The 19911-nt window shown below is 44.1% G+C and overlaps 1 protein-coding gene across 1 annotated transcript; it reads left to right on the plus strand.

The window, feature by feature from the left end:
* The first annotated feature begins 312 nt into the window (after positions 1 to 312).
* Positions 313 to 18015, plus strand: timm44 (translocase of inner mitochondrial membrane 44 homolog (yeast)). The gene is made up of 13 exons (XM_041891068.2): positions 313 to 395; positions 5147 to 5251; positions 5543 to 5719; positions 5924 to 6004; positions 6212 to 6361; positions 6850 to 6986; positions 7223 to 7308; positions 13595 to 13687; positions 13788 to 13912; positions 15812 to 15862; positions 16003 to 16092; positions 16177 to 16287; positions 17023 to 18015. Exons 1-13 carry the CDS (start codon positions 366 to 368, stop codon positions 17140 to 17142), a joined length of 1356 nt encoding a protein of 451 aa, XP_041747002.1. The 5' UTR covers positions 313 to 365; the 3' UTR covers positions 17143 to 18015.
* The last annotated feature ends 1896 nt before the right edge of the window (positions 18016 to 19911 follow it).

Raw genomic sequence — 19911 nt, forward strand, 5'->3', positions numbered from 1 at the left:
ATAAGACACTAAGCGTGATAGGAAAGCATCCATCAGGAAAATGTGATTATTGTCAGGAAATAGAGACTGTGGAGCATGTATTGCTACAGTGTGGGCAGTATCAGAGGGAAAGAGAGAGGATGAGATTAAGTATGAGGGAGAAGGGGATACAGGAAATTCGTTTAAAGAGTATATTGAGTAGAACGTCATTAGATATAGTATCACATATTTTATTGTCTTTTTTAAGAGAAACTTGGTTGGCAGGTAGGATTTAGTTTATCCCTGTCTCTGGCCCACACTCCAGTACGGTAGGTGGCGGTAATGCACCATAACGTTGGATGCCAACCGCCGATAAACCCCACTGAAGAAGAAGAAGAAGAACCAAGATGGCGGCTTCCTTGTGTCTGTATTACCAGGTGAGTTATCATTAAACATATTTTTCCAAGTTGTCTTTTAACCATCAATAATTAAAGTTACTAATTATTGAAAATAGTGATGAAGCGCCTATATACTCGAAGCGTCTCCTCCACTGCAAAATTCGAACCAGACTAGCTCGCTAACTTAGCAGCAAGACTTCTCTGAATGGAATCTCATCATGTCATGTCATGTGTGTGTTTGGGCCTTGATTCATAAGAATGTAGTAGAAAATGTGCACCAAGCAATAGTTTATTGGTCTCAGTAAAATAATATGCACATTTCGAATTTGCATTATTTACACATCCGTACGTATTTCAATAGCATAGACAAATTACATGGATATCGTTTACATTTTGTGCAACAATTGAGTATGACCAGACCAGGGACGGCCTGTTCAATAGGGCGATATGGGCGACGCACTGCCAAACGGGAAAAGGAAGGGATTTTTTTTCTAATCAATTATATCACGGCAACAGTAGTTATCAGTGTTGTAATCTATACGTCTGATCTGCCACAGTGCCACACTGCCACTAAATGTCGAATCAGGCTAAAGTCGTGCTTCAAATGGCTCCACCCCCTTTTGGGGCGATTTCAGTCAGATTGAAAATCGCCCAGAACTTCTGTCATAGACTCCCATGTAAAATCTATTTTTTTCAAATTTCAGAGCCTTCAATACAATCTCAATGGGTGTCTGTGGGCTTGCACTTACGCGCTTTCGTCACATGAACGTAACTAAGAAAAGAGAGGGTAGCAGCGTCAATCAATTCACTACTACTATCAACATGGCTAGGCTTCAGTGCAACTCGGTTGTGTCTTTGAAAGAATTTCCTTTTTGTCGGCGAACAAATGAAGATAAATTGGCAACGAAACAATTAGGACCTCCCAGACCAAATTTAATAATTCAACAGGTTTCTACTAAAGGGGGGAAGTCCTACACCCGAGGATTTTCCAAAAATTGGTATGAACGAAAAACCTGGCTAGCAGGCTGCGATGTAGCTAATGCAGTTTTCTGCTACCCCTGCTTACTCATTCACCCTGAAGGCGGCACGGCAGACAGCACCGCTTGGACAGCGACTGGTGTAACCGACATGCACCATCTTTCAGAAAAGATTAAGAAACATGAGCTGTCAAAGACCCACATGGATAGCTGTTTGAGAATTTCTGCTTTGGGGAGAGTGAATATTGCCACTCAACTGGATGAGGGATACAGGCTAGCTGTCCGCCGCCACAACGATGAGGTTAGCAAGAACCGCCATATCCTCAGCCGGCTAATCCAGTGTGTGAAGTTTTGCGGCGTGTTTGAGTTAGCTTTGCGAGGCAAAGATGAAACTGAGGGCTCCACCAACCCTGGTATTTTTCTTGGACTTGTCAACTTTGTGGCACAATTAGATGAGGTGTTTGATGACCATCTTAAAAATGCTAAAGTTTTCAAGGGCACATCAAAGACCATTCAAAACGAGCTACTGGAGTGTATGCTAGCGGTCACGAGGGAACATATTGTGGAGGAGGTGAAGTCTGCGAACTTCGTAGCTATCCAAGCTAACGAGACCACGGACGTTTCTACACAGACACAGTTGGTGCTTGTGCTGAGGTACATAGATAGCAAGCACAAAGTGCAGGAGCGATTTTTTGAGTTCCTTCCCATCTCGGAATCAACCTCAGTCTCAATCGCCAGTGTACTTTTGGAGAGACTGAACGGTCTTTTTGCCGATGACGAGAAAGTCAAACTCATTGCGCAAGCTTACGATGGAGCCAGTGTGATGAGGGGAGAGAAGGCTGGTGTGCAGAAAAATGTGCGTGAGCATTTCAAGAATGCCCATTACGTGCATTGCTATGCGCATCAGCTGAATTTGATCATGCAGCAAGCTACTTCTCGCATCAAAAAAGTGAACATTTTCTTTTCCGATCTGAGCGGGATTACAACTTTTTTTCCCGGTCACCCAAACGCACCAGCATTCTTGACCAGACTGTTGCACGAAGACTGCCCAGACCTTCATCCACACGGTGGAACTTCAACAGCAGAGTCGTGAACACTGTCTACGAGAATCGAGACGACCTAATAGAATGTTTTGAAGCCATCCGGACGGGTTCATTGGGTTCATTTGACCAGGGCACAGTGAGAGAGGCATCTGGCTACGTGAGGATGCTGCATGATGAAGATTTTATTTTTTTCCTGCGGCTTTTTCACAAAATCATGCCCCACGTCGACATTCTGTACCAGAAGCTACAGAAGAAGGACATCGATGCTGTCTTTATCAAAAGTGCCCTCGACAGCTTCACAAGCAGTGTGCAGGCCATAAGGTAAGATTAAACAATATCATTCGATCTTTCTCAAAGCAGTGTTGTGTTTGAAATTACATTATTCTCATTATATATGGCCAGTGGTGTAATCTATTTTATTTTATATACTATGTGTACTGTGCAGTGGTGCTCATAAGTGTATGAACACATTCTAAAGTTGACTAAAAAGAGGAATAAAAAATAATCTTTTGGAAATTTATCTTAATGACTTAATTAAAAAAAGTTGGAAAATCCAACCTTTATGGACACCAATTTTCTTTTCTTTTTTATTCCTCTTTTTAGTCAACTTTAGCATGGGATCATAAGCTTATGAGCACCACTGTATACTGTGCTGAACATCCAGGCTATGTGAGACACAAAGGCTAACTTAAACACTAAAGACTTTATGCATCCCTGCCCATTTTAAGTGGAACTGAAGTATTTGTACTATACATCATGGATACATTGCATATACCTGTGCATCACATAGACAACAATACTGTACAAAGCCAACAAACACATTGGTCTGTTTGCCTTCAGGGACTCCTCTCAACAGCAGCTGCAAGAAGCAACAGGAGCCAAAAGACCCAGAACAGCTTTGAGAGAAGAGGAGAAGCAGAGGCTGTCTGAAGAGGTCTGCAACACCATCCTGGATCACATCAAAGAAAGGTTCTCTTTCTCTGGCCACCTTGTGAGTGCTACCTTACTGCAAGCAGACATGTTTGAAAGGTACTGCCATTCATTTCCTGATGAGGCTCTGAATGCCACTGTGAATGCATACCCCATGCTGAGCAAGGCAAAGCTCAAGACAGAACTATCTCTGATCTATGAGAATCCTGAATTCAAGGGAGGCTGTGGTGCACTGGCACTGTACCAGGTTCTCATGAGCTACAACCTCCAGGAGACGTTCTCTGAGACTGTGACTCTGTTGAACATCCTCATAACTACTCCCATGACAACAGCTGAAGCTGAGAGATGTTTCTCAACTTTGACACGAGTTAAGACATTCCTGCGAAATTCAATGGGCCAGGAACGTCTGAATGCACTGGCCATGCTTTCCATGGAGAGGGAACTAGTCCTCAGCATGCCTGATTTCAATGAGAAAGTCATTGAACGCTTTGCTGTATTGAAACAGAGAAGAGAACAGTTTCAGTACAAGTAATGTAGCCTCTCTCTCTCTTTGTCCCTCCCTCCCTGTCTCTTTAACACACACACGCCCAAATCAGTTCACAGTTGATGTTGTTTAAAATAGTTATTTTTCATTTTAAAAAAGTAAAACAAAAAAAAATATCTGTTCATGTTCATTTTTACAAATCTATACAATTGGCCAGAATATGGTTGTTCATATTTACAAATCTATACAATTGGCCAGAATATGGTTGTTCATTTTTACAAAGCCATACAGATAGCTGTGTTTACCTTTTCTAGAAATTACTTTCAAATTCTGTTTTCAAGCAAAATGTCTATCACTGTTCATTTTCACAAATCTATACAAGAGGGCAGAATATGGAAGTCTATAAAAATGTCTTATTACCAATAACTTGCATCAATGTTTTCAGTAGCCTCTATCAAAAGCTCCTGCTTGCTTGTTGTGAATTATGCTCAGGTGCACATATTTCCAATTCAACCATGAGGCAAAAAAATGTGGTAAAAGCTCTTGTTGATCCTGCAATCTGAACAAATACCAAGATGCTGTATTTTCAGCTGATATTTCATTTGTTTATGGAAATGCATATTGTTTATGCAGTGTTGAGGAATGTGAAAGAACACCCTTGATTATTTTTACTGTGATAACTTATTTTGATTTTGTAAGCCAACACTTTTGAGATCAGTCAATAAATGCTTCTGGTATTGACTTATATGCTGCCCCTGTCTTCATGTTGTTGCTGGACATATCTTTTTAAAAAATGTGTGTAGGTCACCTAAATCATCAGAAAAATTGCCCCCCCTGAGAATTTTTTCAGGAGCCGCCACTGGACCAGACAATGTGAAGTTTTTTATTTTTTACTCTGAAAACTTATTTTTGAAAATCATACAATACATAGCAACCAAAGTTAGCTCACAATTGAAACTGTCCATTTCATAAGCAAGATAGACTATGTTGTCTTTAACAGTTTTGTCATCATAATTTACATTTAAATTTTAGTCATTTAGCAGATGCTCTTATCCAGAGTGACTTACAGGAGCAATTAGGGTTAAGTGCCTTGCTTAAGGGCACATCGACAGATTTTTCATCTAGTCAGCTCGGGGATTAGAACCAGCGACCTTTCGGTTACTGGCACAACGCTCTTACCCACTAAGCTACCTGCTGCCATAATCTCTTGCGTTGGCAATATCATTGATTTTGTCAATTGTCTTAGGCATTTATATTGTAGTCCTAACAAAGCATCTCGGCCAATCATAATGTGGCCAGAACAAAATGTTTCGTAATGTTTTATGAGTTTTTCTTATTGTGCATTTCTTTCTCCAGCTATGTGTCAGAAGAAGTTTGCTTGTGTCCTGTCCTTCATATTTGCTCCTACACAACAGACCTCATGTATACAGGATATGTGGGTCCCTCACAAGTTCCTCACAGGTAACAGTGAATGTTCCGCTTGTGATAATCATGCTTATCATTAATTGTATACCGGTATACAATTTGAATTGTACATTCCCTTCCGTTTTACAGTTCGCTAAGTTCTTATTTTTAACATTCAAAGAGCTTAGACAGCAGTGTGTCAATCAGTTTCTGCTTTAGCCAACTTGGCCGTGTCCTGCAATGTAGCGTGGTTGAATGCAGAATTTGTCAGATAACCAGAATTTGTTGATTCTTATGCAGAAATGTGTTCCTCTCTCTAACTCATACAATGACCATATCTTGCTCTAGGTGCGGTATGCATCAGACAGGGGAGGTGGCCGAAAAGGCTTCTTTGGGGGGTTCTTGGACAACCTCAAGCAGGAGCTCAGCAAGAACAAGGAGATGAAGGAGAACATCAAGAAGTTTCGCGAGGAGGCCAAAAAGCTGGAAGAATCGGAAGCTCTGAATCAAGCTCGGAGGAAATATGTGAGTACTCCAATAAATTGAACAGCTTCTTTCCTTTATATTTAGGTTGAAATATGCGGCCAAGTAAATAATATTGAAGCGCATGTCACACGTTGTTTCATTGTTACATCGGACAAAGGCTGTTGTTAGGCAGGTTGGATTGGACAATTACTTGTTTTTTGTCTTCCCTATTTATAATATATGCCATTTCACTTTCTTCCTTAGAAAACCATAGAGTCTGAAACCGTGAAGACGTCCGAAGTTCTGAAGAAGAAGTTAGGGACCTTCTCAGAGACTGTGAAAGAGGTACTGTACATGGATTGTCTGCTGTAGTCACTGTCATCAGCTTTGATGACTGAACTTGAGTATGGTAAATGTAGTGCTGCATGTTGTCAATGAAATGGCAACATGGACATTAATTACATATGTAGGCCTTTGTCTTCGTCATGTCAACAGAAAGGGTGTGAGTGTCTCAAACATAAAACATTTATGTTCCTGTCTGTCTGTTTTTAGGGTCTGGAAGAGGTCAGTCGTACAGATATAGGGAAGAAGATCAAGGAAGGCATGGAGGAAGCTGCAAAGACAGCCAAGACATCTGCGGAGTCTGTGTCCAAGAGTGGAGAGAAACTGGGAAAGACTGGTGCCTTCAGAGCAATATCACAGGTGAGTACTGGATAGTCAGGGACAAGGTACAAAAAGGACCAATCCAGCACTTCAAAGTCAAATACCGGTTTCGGTCATGTTCACTGCATTATAGCAACCACTTGCAAAATTTTGTTGTTGTCACTGCATGAACCAAGCAAGTCTAATGATCTGGAGGGAATGTACAGAATCAACCCAGAATCAACCCAGAATCAACCCAATCAACCGCACATTGACTCGGTACCATTACCCCCTGTATATAGCCTCGTTATTGTTATGTCATTTTCTTGTTACTTTTTGATTTTATTTTTTACTTTATTTTTTTTAGTAAATATTTTCTTAACTATTTCTTGAACTGCAGTGTTGGTTAAGGGCTTGTAAGTAAGCATTTCACAGGAAGGTCTACACCTTTTGTATTCGGCGCATGTGACAAATAAAATTGGATTTGATTAGGTAGCTCATAACAGCCCATGTATTTCCTCTAAAGCCTGCTTTATGTGCTCACACAGGGTATGGAGAGTGTGAAGAAGGAGATTGATGATCTTAATCAGAGTGGGCCCTACCGGGCACCCAAGAGACTACGGAAGAGGAGCGACTTTTCGTCCAAGGCTGCAGAAAATGAGAACAAGGTCTTCGAGGCCAATGAGTACGTGCTGCCAGTCTCCCACTCTTATTCTGTATCTGTAGATCTCTAGATCATTACTCAAGTAGAATTGTGTTCAATGACGCAACATATTTTTCAGTGCCCAAATTGCACTTTCGGGTGTAATTTGGATACACAGCCACAGTGAAATTAATGTATAGTCTAGATAACTGTTTACTTTCTGCTGTGCTATGTCTGGTGGCATGTGCGTGAGCACTGAGCAGTGATTTGTTTTCTAGGGAGGCCATGGGAGTGGTGCTGCACAGGGACTCTAAATGGTACGCACAGTGGAAGGATTTCAAGGACAACAACATGGTCTTCAACAGTGAGCCTGTCTCTTTATCACAGTTTTTTTTTTCCTGTCTGGTGTCTGTAGTATTCATTGAAGTCTCTAAGTATCACCCTTCTGAATCATAATATAGGATGATATGTTATGAAGACAGAGCTATTCCTTTAAAATATACACTCACCGGCCAGTTCACAAAAATTGATCGCTCCTATAGACAGTGAGTAACGTGGGCCGTGGCTTGCTATATTTACATTTTACATTTTAGTCATTTAGCAGACGCTCTTATCCAGAGCGACTTACATATTTTTTTTTTATACTGGCCCCCCGTGGGAAACGAACCCACAACCCTGGCGTTGCAAACGCCATGCTCTATCAACTGAGCTACATCCCTGCCGGCCATTCCCTCCCCTACCCTGGACGACGCTGGGCCAATTGTGCGCCGCCCATGAGTCTCCCGGTCGCGGCCGGCGGCGACAGAGCCTGGATTCGAACCAGGATCTCTAGTGGCACAGTTAGCACTGCGATGCAGTGCCTTAGACCACTGCGCCACTCAGGAGTATAAAGCAGGCAGACAGGCATCGAGGCATTCAGTTACTATTCGATTGAACTTTAGAATGGGCAAAACTAGTGACGTAAGCGACTGTGTGGAATGATTGTCGGTACCAGGCACACCAGAACCAGTATCTCAGAAACGGCTGGGCTTTTCACACACGACAGTATCTAGAGTTTCCCGGTATTGGTGTGACAATGGGACCACAAACAGACAAATAACGCTGCAGTACAACAGTGGTGTGCAGAACGACATCTCGGATCCTTATCACGGATGGGCTATTGCAGTAGACGACCACACCAGGTTCCACTCCTATCAGCTAAAAACAAGAAGAAGCGGCTCCAGTGGGCACGCGATCAGTAACACTGGACAATTGAGGAGTGGAAAAACATTGCCTGGTCCGACAAATCCCGGTTCCTGGTGTGTCATGCTGATGGCAGAGTCAGGATTTGGCATAAGCAGCATGAGTCCATTGACCCAACCTGCCTGGTGTCAACAGTACAAACTGGTGGCGGTGGTGTACAGCCGTCCAATCTGCAGCAATTGCGCGATGCCATCGCGTCAGCATGGACCAACATCCCTGTGGAATGTTCTGACTTGTAGAATCCATGCCCTGAAGAATTGGGGCTGTTCTGGAGGCAAAGGGGGGTCCGACTGTGTACTAGATGGATGTCCCTAATAAACTGGCCAGTGAGTGTATATCACTTTTTTTTTATGAGCGTCTGCCGCTGTAATATGTTTGTCCAGTAGATGGGGCTAAGTTCAAGTGTAAAACTACCGATCAGTGGTTTAGTGCTGTGAATCAGGCTCTGTGGGAACCATGCCCATATACAGTGTCTTGTTGCTCCGAGGTGCAGGTGCGTTTGTAAACTTGACAAAGTGTCCTTTACTTTTGACTATACCTTGAAGATTAATTTTTGTTCATTGCCAAATTCGAACTATAATAATAAATAATAATATAATATGCCATTTAGCAGACGCTTTTATCCAAAGTGACTTACAGTCATGCATGCATACATTATTTTTTATTTTTTGTGTCTGGGTGGTCCCGGGGATCGAACCCACTACCTTGGCGTTACAAGCGCCATGCTCTACCAGCTGAGCTACAGAGGACCACCCGGACTATCATCATGGTTGCCAGTCAGAAACGTACCGGTCTCAAATCACAAAGTCATTAAGGGATCCAAACCTAGCCCTGGAGTTGTTTGTGGGGTGAGCAGCAAGGTGTATATGGGGAAACCCTCTGCTAGCTGATTGACTGCTGTATCAGTCTGGTGAAAACTGTCCTGCTCCTATTAACATTGGAGCTAATGGCCCCATTAATAATGAGCAGCAGATGATGGGAGGCCAGGGACTCCCTAGGGATCAGGTACGAGAGCTGCCTTGAAAGCTACTGTGTTTCTGTCTTAGGTTTACACCAGTCATACTCAATAGGTGGACCGCGTAACGGGATCAATACGGGCTGACGGGATCAATACGGGCTGACGGGATCAATACGGGCTGACGGGATCAATACGGGCTGACGGGATCAATACGGGCTGACGAGTATGTGGACACCTGCTTGTCAAACATCTAATTTCAAAATCATGGGCATTAATATGGAGTTGGTCCCCCCTTTGCTGCTATAATAGCCTCCACTCTTCTGGGAAAGCTTTCCACTAGATGTTGGAACATTGCTGCGGGGACTTGCTTCCATTCAGCCACAAGAGCATTAGTGAGGTCGGGCACTGATGTTGGCCAGTCAAGTTCTTCCATACCGATCTCGGCAAAACATTTCTGTATGGGCCTCGCTTTGTGCACAGGAGCATTATCGTGTTGAAACATGAAAGGGCCTTCCCCAAAATGTTATCACAAAGTTGGAAGCACAGAGTCGTCTAGAATGTCATTGTATGCTGTAGCGTTAAGATTTCCCTTCACTGGAACTAAGGGGCCTAGCCCGAACCATGAAAAACAGCCTCAGACCATTATTCCTCCTCAACCAAACTTTACAGTTGGCACTATGCTTTGGGGCAGGTAGCGTTCTCCTGGCATCCGCCAAACCCAGATTCCTCCGTCAGACTGCCAGATGGTGAAGCATGATTCATCACTCCAGAGAACGGGTTTCCACTGCTCCAGAGTCCAATGGCGGCAAGCTTTACACCACTCCAGCCGACGCTTGGCATTGTGCATGGTGATCTTAGGCTTGTGTGCGGCTGCTCGGCCATGGAAACACATTTTATGAAGCTCCCAACAAATAGTTATTGTTCTGATGTTGCTTCCAGAGGCAGTTTGGAACTCGGTAGTGAGTGTTGCAACCGAGGACAGATGATTTTTACATGCTTCAGTACTTGGCGGTCCCGTTCTGTGAGCTTGTGTGGCCTACCACTTCCCGGCTGAGCTGTTGTTGCTCCTTGATGTTTCCATTTCACAGTAACAGCACTTACAGTTAACCGGAGCAGCTCTAGCAGGGCAGAAATTTGACGAACTGACTTGTTGGAAAGGTGGCATCCTATGACGGTGCCACGTTGAAAGTCACTGAGCTTCTCAGTACGGCCATCCTACTGCCAATGTTTGTCTATGGAGATTGCATGGCTGTGTGCTCGATTTTATACTCCTGTCAGCAACGGGTGTGGCTGAAATAGCCGAATCCACTAATTTGAAGGGGTGTCCACAGACTTTTATTTACATTTTAGTCATTTAGCAGACGCTCTTATCTAGAGTGATTTACAGTTACATTTTTATGTATGTATATACACACATAAACTCAGCAAAAAAAGAAACGTCCTCTCACTGTCAACTGCGTTTATTTTCAGCAAACTTAACATGTGTAAATATTTGTATGAACATAACAAGATTCAACAACTGAGACATAAACTGAACAAGTTCCACAGACATGTGACTAACAGAAATGGAATAATGTGTCTCTGAACAAAGGGTGGGTCAAAATCAAAAGTAACAGTCAGTATCTGGTGTGGCCACCAGCTGTATTAAGTACTGCAGTGCATCTCCTCCTCATGGACTGCACCAGATTTGCCAGTTCTTGCTGTGAGATGTTACCCCACTCTTCCACCAAGGCACCTGCAAGTTCCCTGACATTTCTGGGGGGAATGGCCCTAGCCCTCACCCTCCGATCCAACAGGTCCCAGACATGCTCAATGGGATTGAGATCCGGGCTCTTTGCTGGCCATGCCAGAACACTGACATTCTTGTCTTGCAGGAAATCACGCACAGAACGAGCATAATGGCTGGTGGCATTGTCATGCTGGAGAGTCATGTCAGGATGAGTCACATTTAACATTTTAACATTTAAGTCATTTAGTAGACGCTCTTATCCAGAGCGACTTTCAAATTGGTGCATTCAACTTAGGATAGCCAGTGGGACAACCACCCTATTTTTTTTATTTAATTAAATTTTTTTAATGGGGGGGGGGGGGATAGAAGGTATTCCTTAAAGAGGTAGGATTTCAAGTGTCTCCGGAAGGTGGCGTGGGGGAGCTTGGTCCACCATTGGGGTGCCAGAGCAACGAATAGCTTTGACTGGGCTGAGCGGGAACTGTGCTTCTGTAGAGGTAGGGGGGCTAGCAGGCCAGAGGTGGATGAACGTAGTGCCCTCGTTTGGGTGTAGGGTCTGATCAGAGCCTGAAGGTAAGGAGGTGCCGTTCCCCTCACAGCTCCGTAGGCAAGCACCATGGTTTTGTAGTAGATGCGAGCTTCAACTGGAAGCTAGTGGAGTGTGCGGAGTGTGCGGAGGAGCGGGGTGACATGAGAGAACTTGGGAAGGTCGAACACCAGACGGGCTGCAGCGTTCTGGATAAATTGTAGGGGTTTAATGGCACAGGCAGGGAGCCCAGCCAACAGCGAGTTGCAGTAATCCAGATGGGAGATGACAAGTGCCTGGATTAGGACCTATGCCGCTTTCTGTGTAAGGTAGGGTCGTACTCTGCGATTGTTGTAGAGCATGAACCTGCAGGATCGGGTCACCGCTTTGATGTTAGCGGAGAACGACAGGGTGTTGTCCAGGGTCACGCCAAAGTTCCTTGCACTCTGGGAGGAGGACACAATGGAGTTGTCAACCGTGATGGCGATCATGGAGCGGGCAGCCTATTGCAGACAGTCTGAGCGCTGATGGAGGGATTGTGCGTTCCATGGTGTAACTCGGGCAGTTGTTGTTGGCATCCTGTACCTGTCCCGCAGGTGTGATGTTCGAATGTACTGATCCTGTGCAGTTGTTACACGTGGTCTGCCACTGCGAGGACGATCAGATATCCGTCCTGTCTCCCTGTAGTTCTGTCTTAGGCGTCTCACAGTACAGACATTGCAATTTATTGCTCTGGCCACATCTGCAGTCCTCATGCCTCCTTGCAGCATGCCTAAGGCACGTTCACGCAGATGAGCAGGGACCCTGGGCATCTTTCTTTTGGTGTTTTTCAGAGTCAGTGAAAGGCCTCTTTTAGTGTCCTAAATTTTCATAACTGTGACCTTAATTGCCTACCGTCTGTAAGCTGTTAGTTTCTTAACGACTGTTCCACAGGTGCATGTTCATTAATTGTTTATGGTTCATTGAACAAGCATGGGAAACAGTGTTTAAACCCTTTACAATGAAGATTTGTGAAGTTATTTGGATTTTTACGAATTATCTTTGAAAGACAGGGTCCTGAAAAAGGGGCGTTTTTTTTTTTTTTTTGAGTTTACATACATACATACAGTACCTGTCAAAAGTTTGGACACACATTCCAGGGTTTTTCTTTATTTTTACTATTTTCTACATTGTAGAATAATAGTGAAGACATCAAAACTATGAAATAACACATGGCATCATGTAGTAACCAAAAAAGTGTTAAACAAATCAAAATATATTTAATATATGAGATTCTTCAAAGTAGCCACCCTTTGCCTTTGACAGCTTTGCACACTCATGGCAATTGTGTTCATTATCCGTAGCTTATGCCTGCCTATACCATAACCCCACCGCCACCATGGGGCACTCTGTTCACAACGTTGACATCAGCAAACCGCTCGCCCACACAACGCCATACACGTGGTCTGCTGTTGTGAGGCTGTTTGGACGTACTGCCAAATTACCTAAAATGACGTTGGAGGCTTATGGTAAAGAAACATTCAATTGTCTGTCAACAGCTCTGGAGGACATACCTGCAGTCAGCATGCCAATTGCACACTCCCTCAACACTTGAGACATATGTGGCATTGTGTAATGATCATGCTGTCTAATCAGCTTCTTGATATGCCACACCTGTCAGGTGGATGGATTATCTTGGCGAAGGAGAAATGCGAGAGAGAGAAGCTTTTTATGCGATCTGGGATCTTTTATTTCAGCTCATGAAACATGGAACCAACACTTTACATGTTGCATTTATATTTTTGTTCAGTGTAGTATTTGAGTACCCCTGGTTTACACTGTAGCCTTATACATGAAACATGCTATTGAGTATTACCCAAAGAAACAGCACTGACAATAAAATGTTTCTGATTGGTGAAAAGGAGCTATGATATACAGTAATGACATTGTGAGAAGTCAATAGAAATGCTGTGGTATTGACTTCCTTTTGTAGCATCAATCGCAGAGCAGTCATCAATCGCAGAGCAGAGCTATGGTGTTCAATGACCCACAGCTCAGTCCCCATGTTTGATCCATATGATCCAACTCGGTGCCCTAGCTTTGGGGAAATACTGTACTTATGCTGAGTCCAAAGCCCCCTCACCCCCCCGCCTGTAACCCTTTGTGTGATGTTGATGCCCTGTGACTAAATGACTCACTCTTCCCCCTTTTCCCAGGGTTCTTTGAGATGAAGATGAAGTATGATGAAAGCGAGAATGCCCTCGTCAGAGCGTCTCGTGCCGTCACAGATAAAATGACTGACCTCCTAGGTAACCTACTGACTTCTCCATACCACCAACCCCAATCACATCAGCCTTTGGTAGGTGGGCTCTGTCTTTGTTCTTGTCTAACGTGTGTATGTCTGGTCAGGTGGGCTCTTCTCCAAGACAGAGATGTCAGAGGTGCTGACAGAGATTCTGAAGGTGGACCCGTCGTTCGACAAGGATGTCTTCCTCAAGCAGTGTGAATTTGACATCATACCCAACGTCCTGGAGGTAAAGAAAGATATTTCCTCTCCTAACATTGGTGTGGTACAGATTGTGATGAAGGTATACAGGAGGAACACGGGTTGCTCTTTTCGAGCTGAAGACACTTGGAAATGAACCCTTCAATGTACAGTGGGGAGAACAATTATTTGATACACTGCCGATTTTGCAGGTTTTCCTACTTACAAAGCATGTAGAGGTCTGTAATTTTTTAAGTAATTAATTTGCATTTTATTGCATGACATAAGTATTTGATCACCTACCAACCAGTAAGAATTCCGGCTCTCACAGATCTGTTAATTTTTCTTTAAGAAGCCCTCCTGTTCTCCACTCATTACCTGTATTAACTGCACCTGTTTGAACTCGTTACCTGTATAAAAGACACCTGTCCACACACTCGATCAAACAGACTCCAACCTCTCCACAATGGCCAAGACCAGAGAGCTGTGTAAGGACATCAGGGATAAAATTGTAAACGTGCACAAGGCTGGGATGGGCTACAGGACAATAGGCAAGCAGCTTGGTGAGAAGGCAACAACTATTGGCGCAATTATTAGAATATGGAAGAAGTTCAAGATGACGGTCAATCACCCTCGGTCTGGGGCTCCATGCAAGATCTCACCTCGTGGGGCATCAATGATCATGAGGAAGGTGAGTGATAAGCCCAGAACTACATGGCAGGACCTGGTCAATGACCTGAAGAGAGCTGGGACCACAGTCTCAAAGAAAACCATTAGTAACACACTACGCCGTCATGGATTAAAATCCTGCAGCGCACGCAAGGTCCCCCTGCTCCAGCCAGCGCATGTCCAGGCCCGTCTGAAGTTTGCCAATGACCATCTGGATGATCCAGAGGAGGAATGGGAGAAGGTGATGTGGTCTGATGAGACAAAAATAGAGCTTTTTGGTCTAAACCACTCGCCGTGTTTGGAGGAAGAACAAGGATGAGTACAACCCCAAGAACACCATCCCAACCGTGAAGCATGGAGGTGGAAACATAATTCTTTGGGGATGCTTTTCTGCAAAGGGGACAGGACGACTGCACCGTATTGAGGGGAGGATGGATGGGGCCATGTATCGCGAGATCTTGGCCAACAACCTCCTTCCCTCAGTAAGAGCATAGAAGATGGGTCGTGGCTGGGTCTTCCAGCATGACAACGACCCGAAACACACAGCCAGGGCAACTAAGGAATGGCTCCGTAAGAAGCATCTCAAGGTCCAGGAGTGGCCTAGCCAGTCTCCAGACCTGAATCCAATAGAAAATCTTTGGAGGGAGCTGAAAGTCCCGAAACCTGAATGATCTGGAAAAGGTCTGTATGGAGGAGTGGGCCAAAATCCCTGCTGCAGTGTGTGCAAACCTGGTCAAGACCTACAGGAAACGTATGATCTCTGTAATTGCAAACAAAGGTTTCTGTACCAAATATTAAGTTCTGCTTTTCTGATGTATCAAATACTTATGTCATGCAATAAAATGCAAATTAATTACTTAAAAATCATACAATGTGATTTTCTGGATTTTTGTTTTAGAATCCATCTCTCACAGTTGAAGTGTACCTATGATAACAATTACAGACCTCTACATGCTTTGTAAGTAGGAAAACCTGCAAAATCGGCAGTGTATCAAATACTTGTTCTCCCCACTGTATGTCACTGCAGTTAATAGAGACACCAGATTAATGTTTCGGTCTGCGACCTTCAACATTAGTCTCAAGTCTCACTTAAATCTGGTGAATATCCAGATGAATTGTAAAATCAATGGAGCACTTCTTTCCCCACTGTCCAGATGCATTGTATTGCTCTTTTTGTCTATCTGCAGTGCCTCATGAGGTGTGGATATCACCCTACATACTCTGTTCTCTCTGGTTGCCTTACCTGTCTCTGTGTCTCTGTCTCTGTGTGTGTCTGTAGGCCATGATCCGAGGGGAGCTTGATGTGCTGAAGGACTGGTGTTATGAAGCGGTAAGCACTTTTATTGACCAATGGATCGACTAGTCATTTGTACACCAGCAGAAGATGAATTGTACTGTAAATGTAGACCTGCAATTTTCTGTCATTTTTTCCTGCCGTTGCTGTTTGCCACACCTCTGTCTTGTGCATAGACGTACAGCCAGCTGGCCCACCCCATCCAACAGGCCAAGGCTATGGGCCTGCAGTTCCACTCTAAGATCCTGGACATAGACAACATTGATGTGAGTTAACCTTTACAATAGACTTTTCCTATTATTGGTTTGTGGGATGTGCTTTTCTAATAGTATTTTATGGTGTGTTCACAGCTGGCCATGGGGAAGATGATGGAGCAGGGTCCGGTGCTGATCATCACCTTCCAGGCCCAGCTGGTTATGGTGATCCGCAACACTAAAGGCGACGTCATAGAGGGAGACCCTGTGAGTAGAATACACCCTTGATCTCAACCCTGGAAATAAGGATTGCATTGTAAAAGTATTAAAGCAGGGATCTGTTTGTCTCTTTAGCTTGGCTAATCAGACAAGGCAATGTTTCAGACCTGGGGTGCATTTCAATAGTCTATAGTGGCTTCCTCCCATCGTCTTTCAATGGAGCCCTGCTGATTGTCATCCAGGCTCCACATGAATGCATCCAGGGCCCGTTAGAACCTTCGTAGGAGCATCGTTAAATCTCTGAGCTGTTTCCCAAAACCATCGCTATTAACGCAGCACTTGAAAAAGTTCATAATCTAACGCCTGCCTCAGACCACTCGGCTATAGGCCTATTTCAATCATATTGAAATGCATTTAATGTTCAATCAATTGCTCTATTTAGCTACTTGTAGGCTACTGTCTGTAATTTGTCTCAATATACACTGAGTATACCAAACATTAGGAACATCTTCCTAATGGAAGGGCATCCACTCAGCCGCAGGAAGCTGGCAGCCCTTCAGTCTGGCGCAGGGCACTGCCAGGGGATTTATGGAGGCTGGGCTGTTATGTCCTCTGCTGTTGATGACGCAACTTTTGTTGCCCTTTGTCTCTGGTCTGAGAGAGAACAGGTTAGCCAGGGTGGTACATTGTACACTTTGGACACACGTTCCAAAGGATTGAAAATTGATTTAATTTGCCAATACCTCTGATCGTCATTATGTGTTTGACTGTGTTGGCCCACAGGACAAGGTGCTGAGGATGATGTACGTGTGGGCCCTGTGTCGAGACCAGGAGGAGCTCAACCCTTACGCAGCCTGGAGACTCCTGGACATCTCTGCCTCCAGCACTGAACAAATCCTCTGAGAGGCCCACACACACACACACACACACACACACACGGCTGGAAGACCGAGGAGGAGAGGGGAGGCAGGCTGGACAGGGGAACATGGATTTACCACAGGGACATGAACAAGCAGTGCTGGCCCTGTCAGCAACCCAGCTATCTCCTCCCTGAACATGGCTTTGGGTGGCCCACTGTGGACTGTCTCCTCTGGCTGCCCCTCATGGACCAGACTAGTAGTGTTCACAGACCAGGATAGAGGAGACCCAAACTGGATGGACCTGTGTTCCCACTAGGGGCAGTAGACCACTCAAGCGTGTCTGTCTGTCACACCATGGTTAGATAAGTTGATACTGTCCTCCTCCTCTCCCAAACTTCATTGTGTTCACTAGAGGATGAAGTGAAGGGTGTCTTTAATGCCTATGTTGATCCCTTCCCAGTTTGGGGAGGACATCTTGGATGCCATGTGGTTCACCAATGCCCTAGACCAGGGATGGGCAACTTTGATGGGGTTGGGGGCCACAGAAAATCTGACTCCTCGTGCAGGTCTACGTACCCACATCCATACCCACACATGCAGTCAGAGCCAGTTCATTTCCTGCAATTCTACACATTTTGCCATGGGGCGGAGAGAACATTTTGCCATTTTATAACTCATTTCATACAATTCTACTAATTTCGCCATTGGGCAGAGAGAAAGGTTTAGCAGTTTTTAATGATATCTGAGTGAGAGTGACTAACAAAATCAATGGGCCACCTCCCCGGTCGGTAGATAGCTGGGCGCTAGACTATCTAAACAAACCTAACAATCTAAAAAATATTAGGTGACATGGGCTAATTGAGTTACTGCTGCTGCACAACCAAATTTTGAAATTGCACTTTGCGTATTCTACTATTCTAACTCTCAACAGTAAATTAAGACCTCCGACTGAGTCCCCCCCCCAAAAAAAATAATAATATATATATAACAAAAATGTAAACACAACACGCAACAATTTCAACGATTTTACTGTGCGTTCATATAAGGATATAAGTCAATTGATATAAATTCATTATGCCCTAATCTATGGATTTCACATGACTGGGCAGGGGTGCAGCCATGGGTGTGCATAGGCCCACCCAATTGGGAGCCAGGCCCAGCCAATCAAAATAAGTTTTTCCCCACAAAAGGGCTTTATTACAAAAATAAATACTCCTCAGTTTCATCAGCTGTCCGGGTGGCTGGTCTCAGACGATCCCACAGGTGAAGAGGCCGGATGTGGAGGTCCTGGGCTGGCGTGGTTACACATGGTCTGCAGTTGTGAGGCCGGTTGGACCTACTGCCAAATTCTCTAAATGACGTTGGAGGCGGTTTATGATAGAGAAATTAACATTAAATTCTCTGGCAACAGCTCTGGTGGACATTCCTGCAGTCAGCATGCCAATTGCACGCTCCCTTAAAACTTGAGACATCTGTGGCATTGTGTTGTGACAAAACTGCACATTTTAGAGTGCCCTTTTTATTGTCCACAGCACAAGGTACACCTGTGTAATGATCATGCCGTTTAATCAGCTTCTTGATATGCAACAAATTAACTTTTAACAAGGCACACCTGTTAATTGAAATGCATTCCAGGTGACTACCTCATAAAGCTGGTTGAGACAATGCCCAGAGTGTGCAAAGCTGTCATCAAGGCAAAGGGTGGCGATTTGAAGAATCTCAAATATAAAATATATTTTGATTTGTTTAATAATAATAATAATAATATGCCATTTAGCAGACGCTTTTATCCAAAGCGACTTACAGTCATGCGTGCATACATTTTTGTGTATGGGTGGTCCCGGGGATCGAACCCACTACCTTGGCGTTTCAAGCGCCGTGCTCTACCAGCTGAGCTACAGAGGACCACGTTTAACACTTTGTTTACTACATGATTCCATATGTGTTATTTCATAGTTTTGATGTCTTCACTATTATTCTACAACGTACAAATAAAGAAAAACCCTTGAATGAGTAGGAGTCCAAACATTTGACTGGTAGTGTACATACAGTACCAGTCAAAAGTTTGGACTCCTACTCATTCAAGGGTTTTTCTTTATTTGTACGTTGTAGAATAATAGTGAAGACATCAAAACTATGAAATAACACATGGAATCATGTAGTAACCAAAAAATTGTTAAACAAATCTATATAACAAATATATTTTATATTTGAGATTCTTCAAAGTAGCCCTTTGCCTTGATGACAGCTTTGCACACTCTTGGCGTTTTCTCAACCAGCTTTATGAGGTAGTCAACTTAAGGATCAAAATGTCTGAATTCCAGCCATGTTGGATTTGTACATATTTATGAATTGTTTTCTAATGGCAAACTTCTTGGTTTGTCTTAAGGTTCAACTTCAGTCCTTTGAGTGTGAACACGGGTAGATTGCAAAATTTTCACAATTGAGGCTGTGGTTAAGTCATATTTTATTCACTAACAGTATTCTTATTTTTCCCAAAAAAACTGGTGTTCCTCATTGGCCTCTCCTGTTCTAAGGTGAGCCTGACTGACTGACTGACTACACACTACGCTACGATACGTGGCCAGGTGGTGATTACCTCTATAATGGCGGACAGCACAGCGCGTAGAATACAGAGAAGCAGGGCCTGCTGAGGACAGTGTCTGCATGTGGATGCTCCCAGCTCTGATGCACCAGGATTGATTACCCGGGCCTTGGGAACGTGAGGGAAGCCTGATGAACAAGCCCACCTCCTGCCTATTGAGTCACCCACACTATTCCAGGGCTGTCTGCGATAATGGATCCCCCTAGC

Source organism: Coregonus clupeaformis, chromosome 11 (assembly GCF_020615455.1).
Source record: "Coregonus clupeaformis isolate EN_2021a chromosome 11, ASM2061545v1, whole genome shotgun sequence".
NCBI classification, from domain to species: Eukaryota; Metazoa; Chordata; class Actinopteri; order Salmoniformes; family Salmonidae; genus Coregonus; species Coregonus clupeaformis.

What these genes read in the sequence shown, in the direction of transcription:
- timm44 (XM_041891068.2), top strand. Translation starts at nt 366, where the DNA reads ATGGCGGCTTCCTTGTGTCTGTATTACCAG. An exon ending in ATCAAGCTCGGAGGAAATAT is followed by an intron (nt 5,720 to 5,923) that starts GTGAGTACTCCA and finishes TTTCTTCCTTAG; the next exon opens with AAAACCATAGAGTCTGAAAC. An exon ending in TGGACATAGACAACATTGAT is followed by an intron (nt 16,093 to 16,176) that starts GTGAGTTAACCT and finishes GTGTGTTCACAG; the next exon opens with CTGGCCATGGGGAAGATGAT.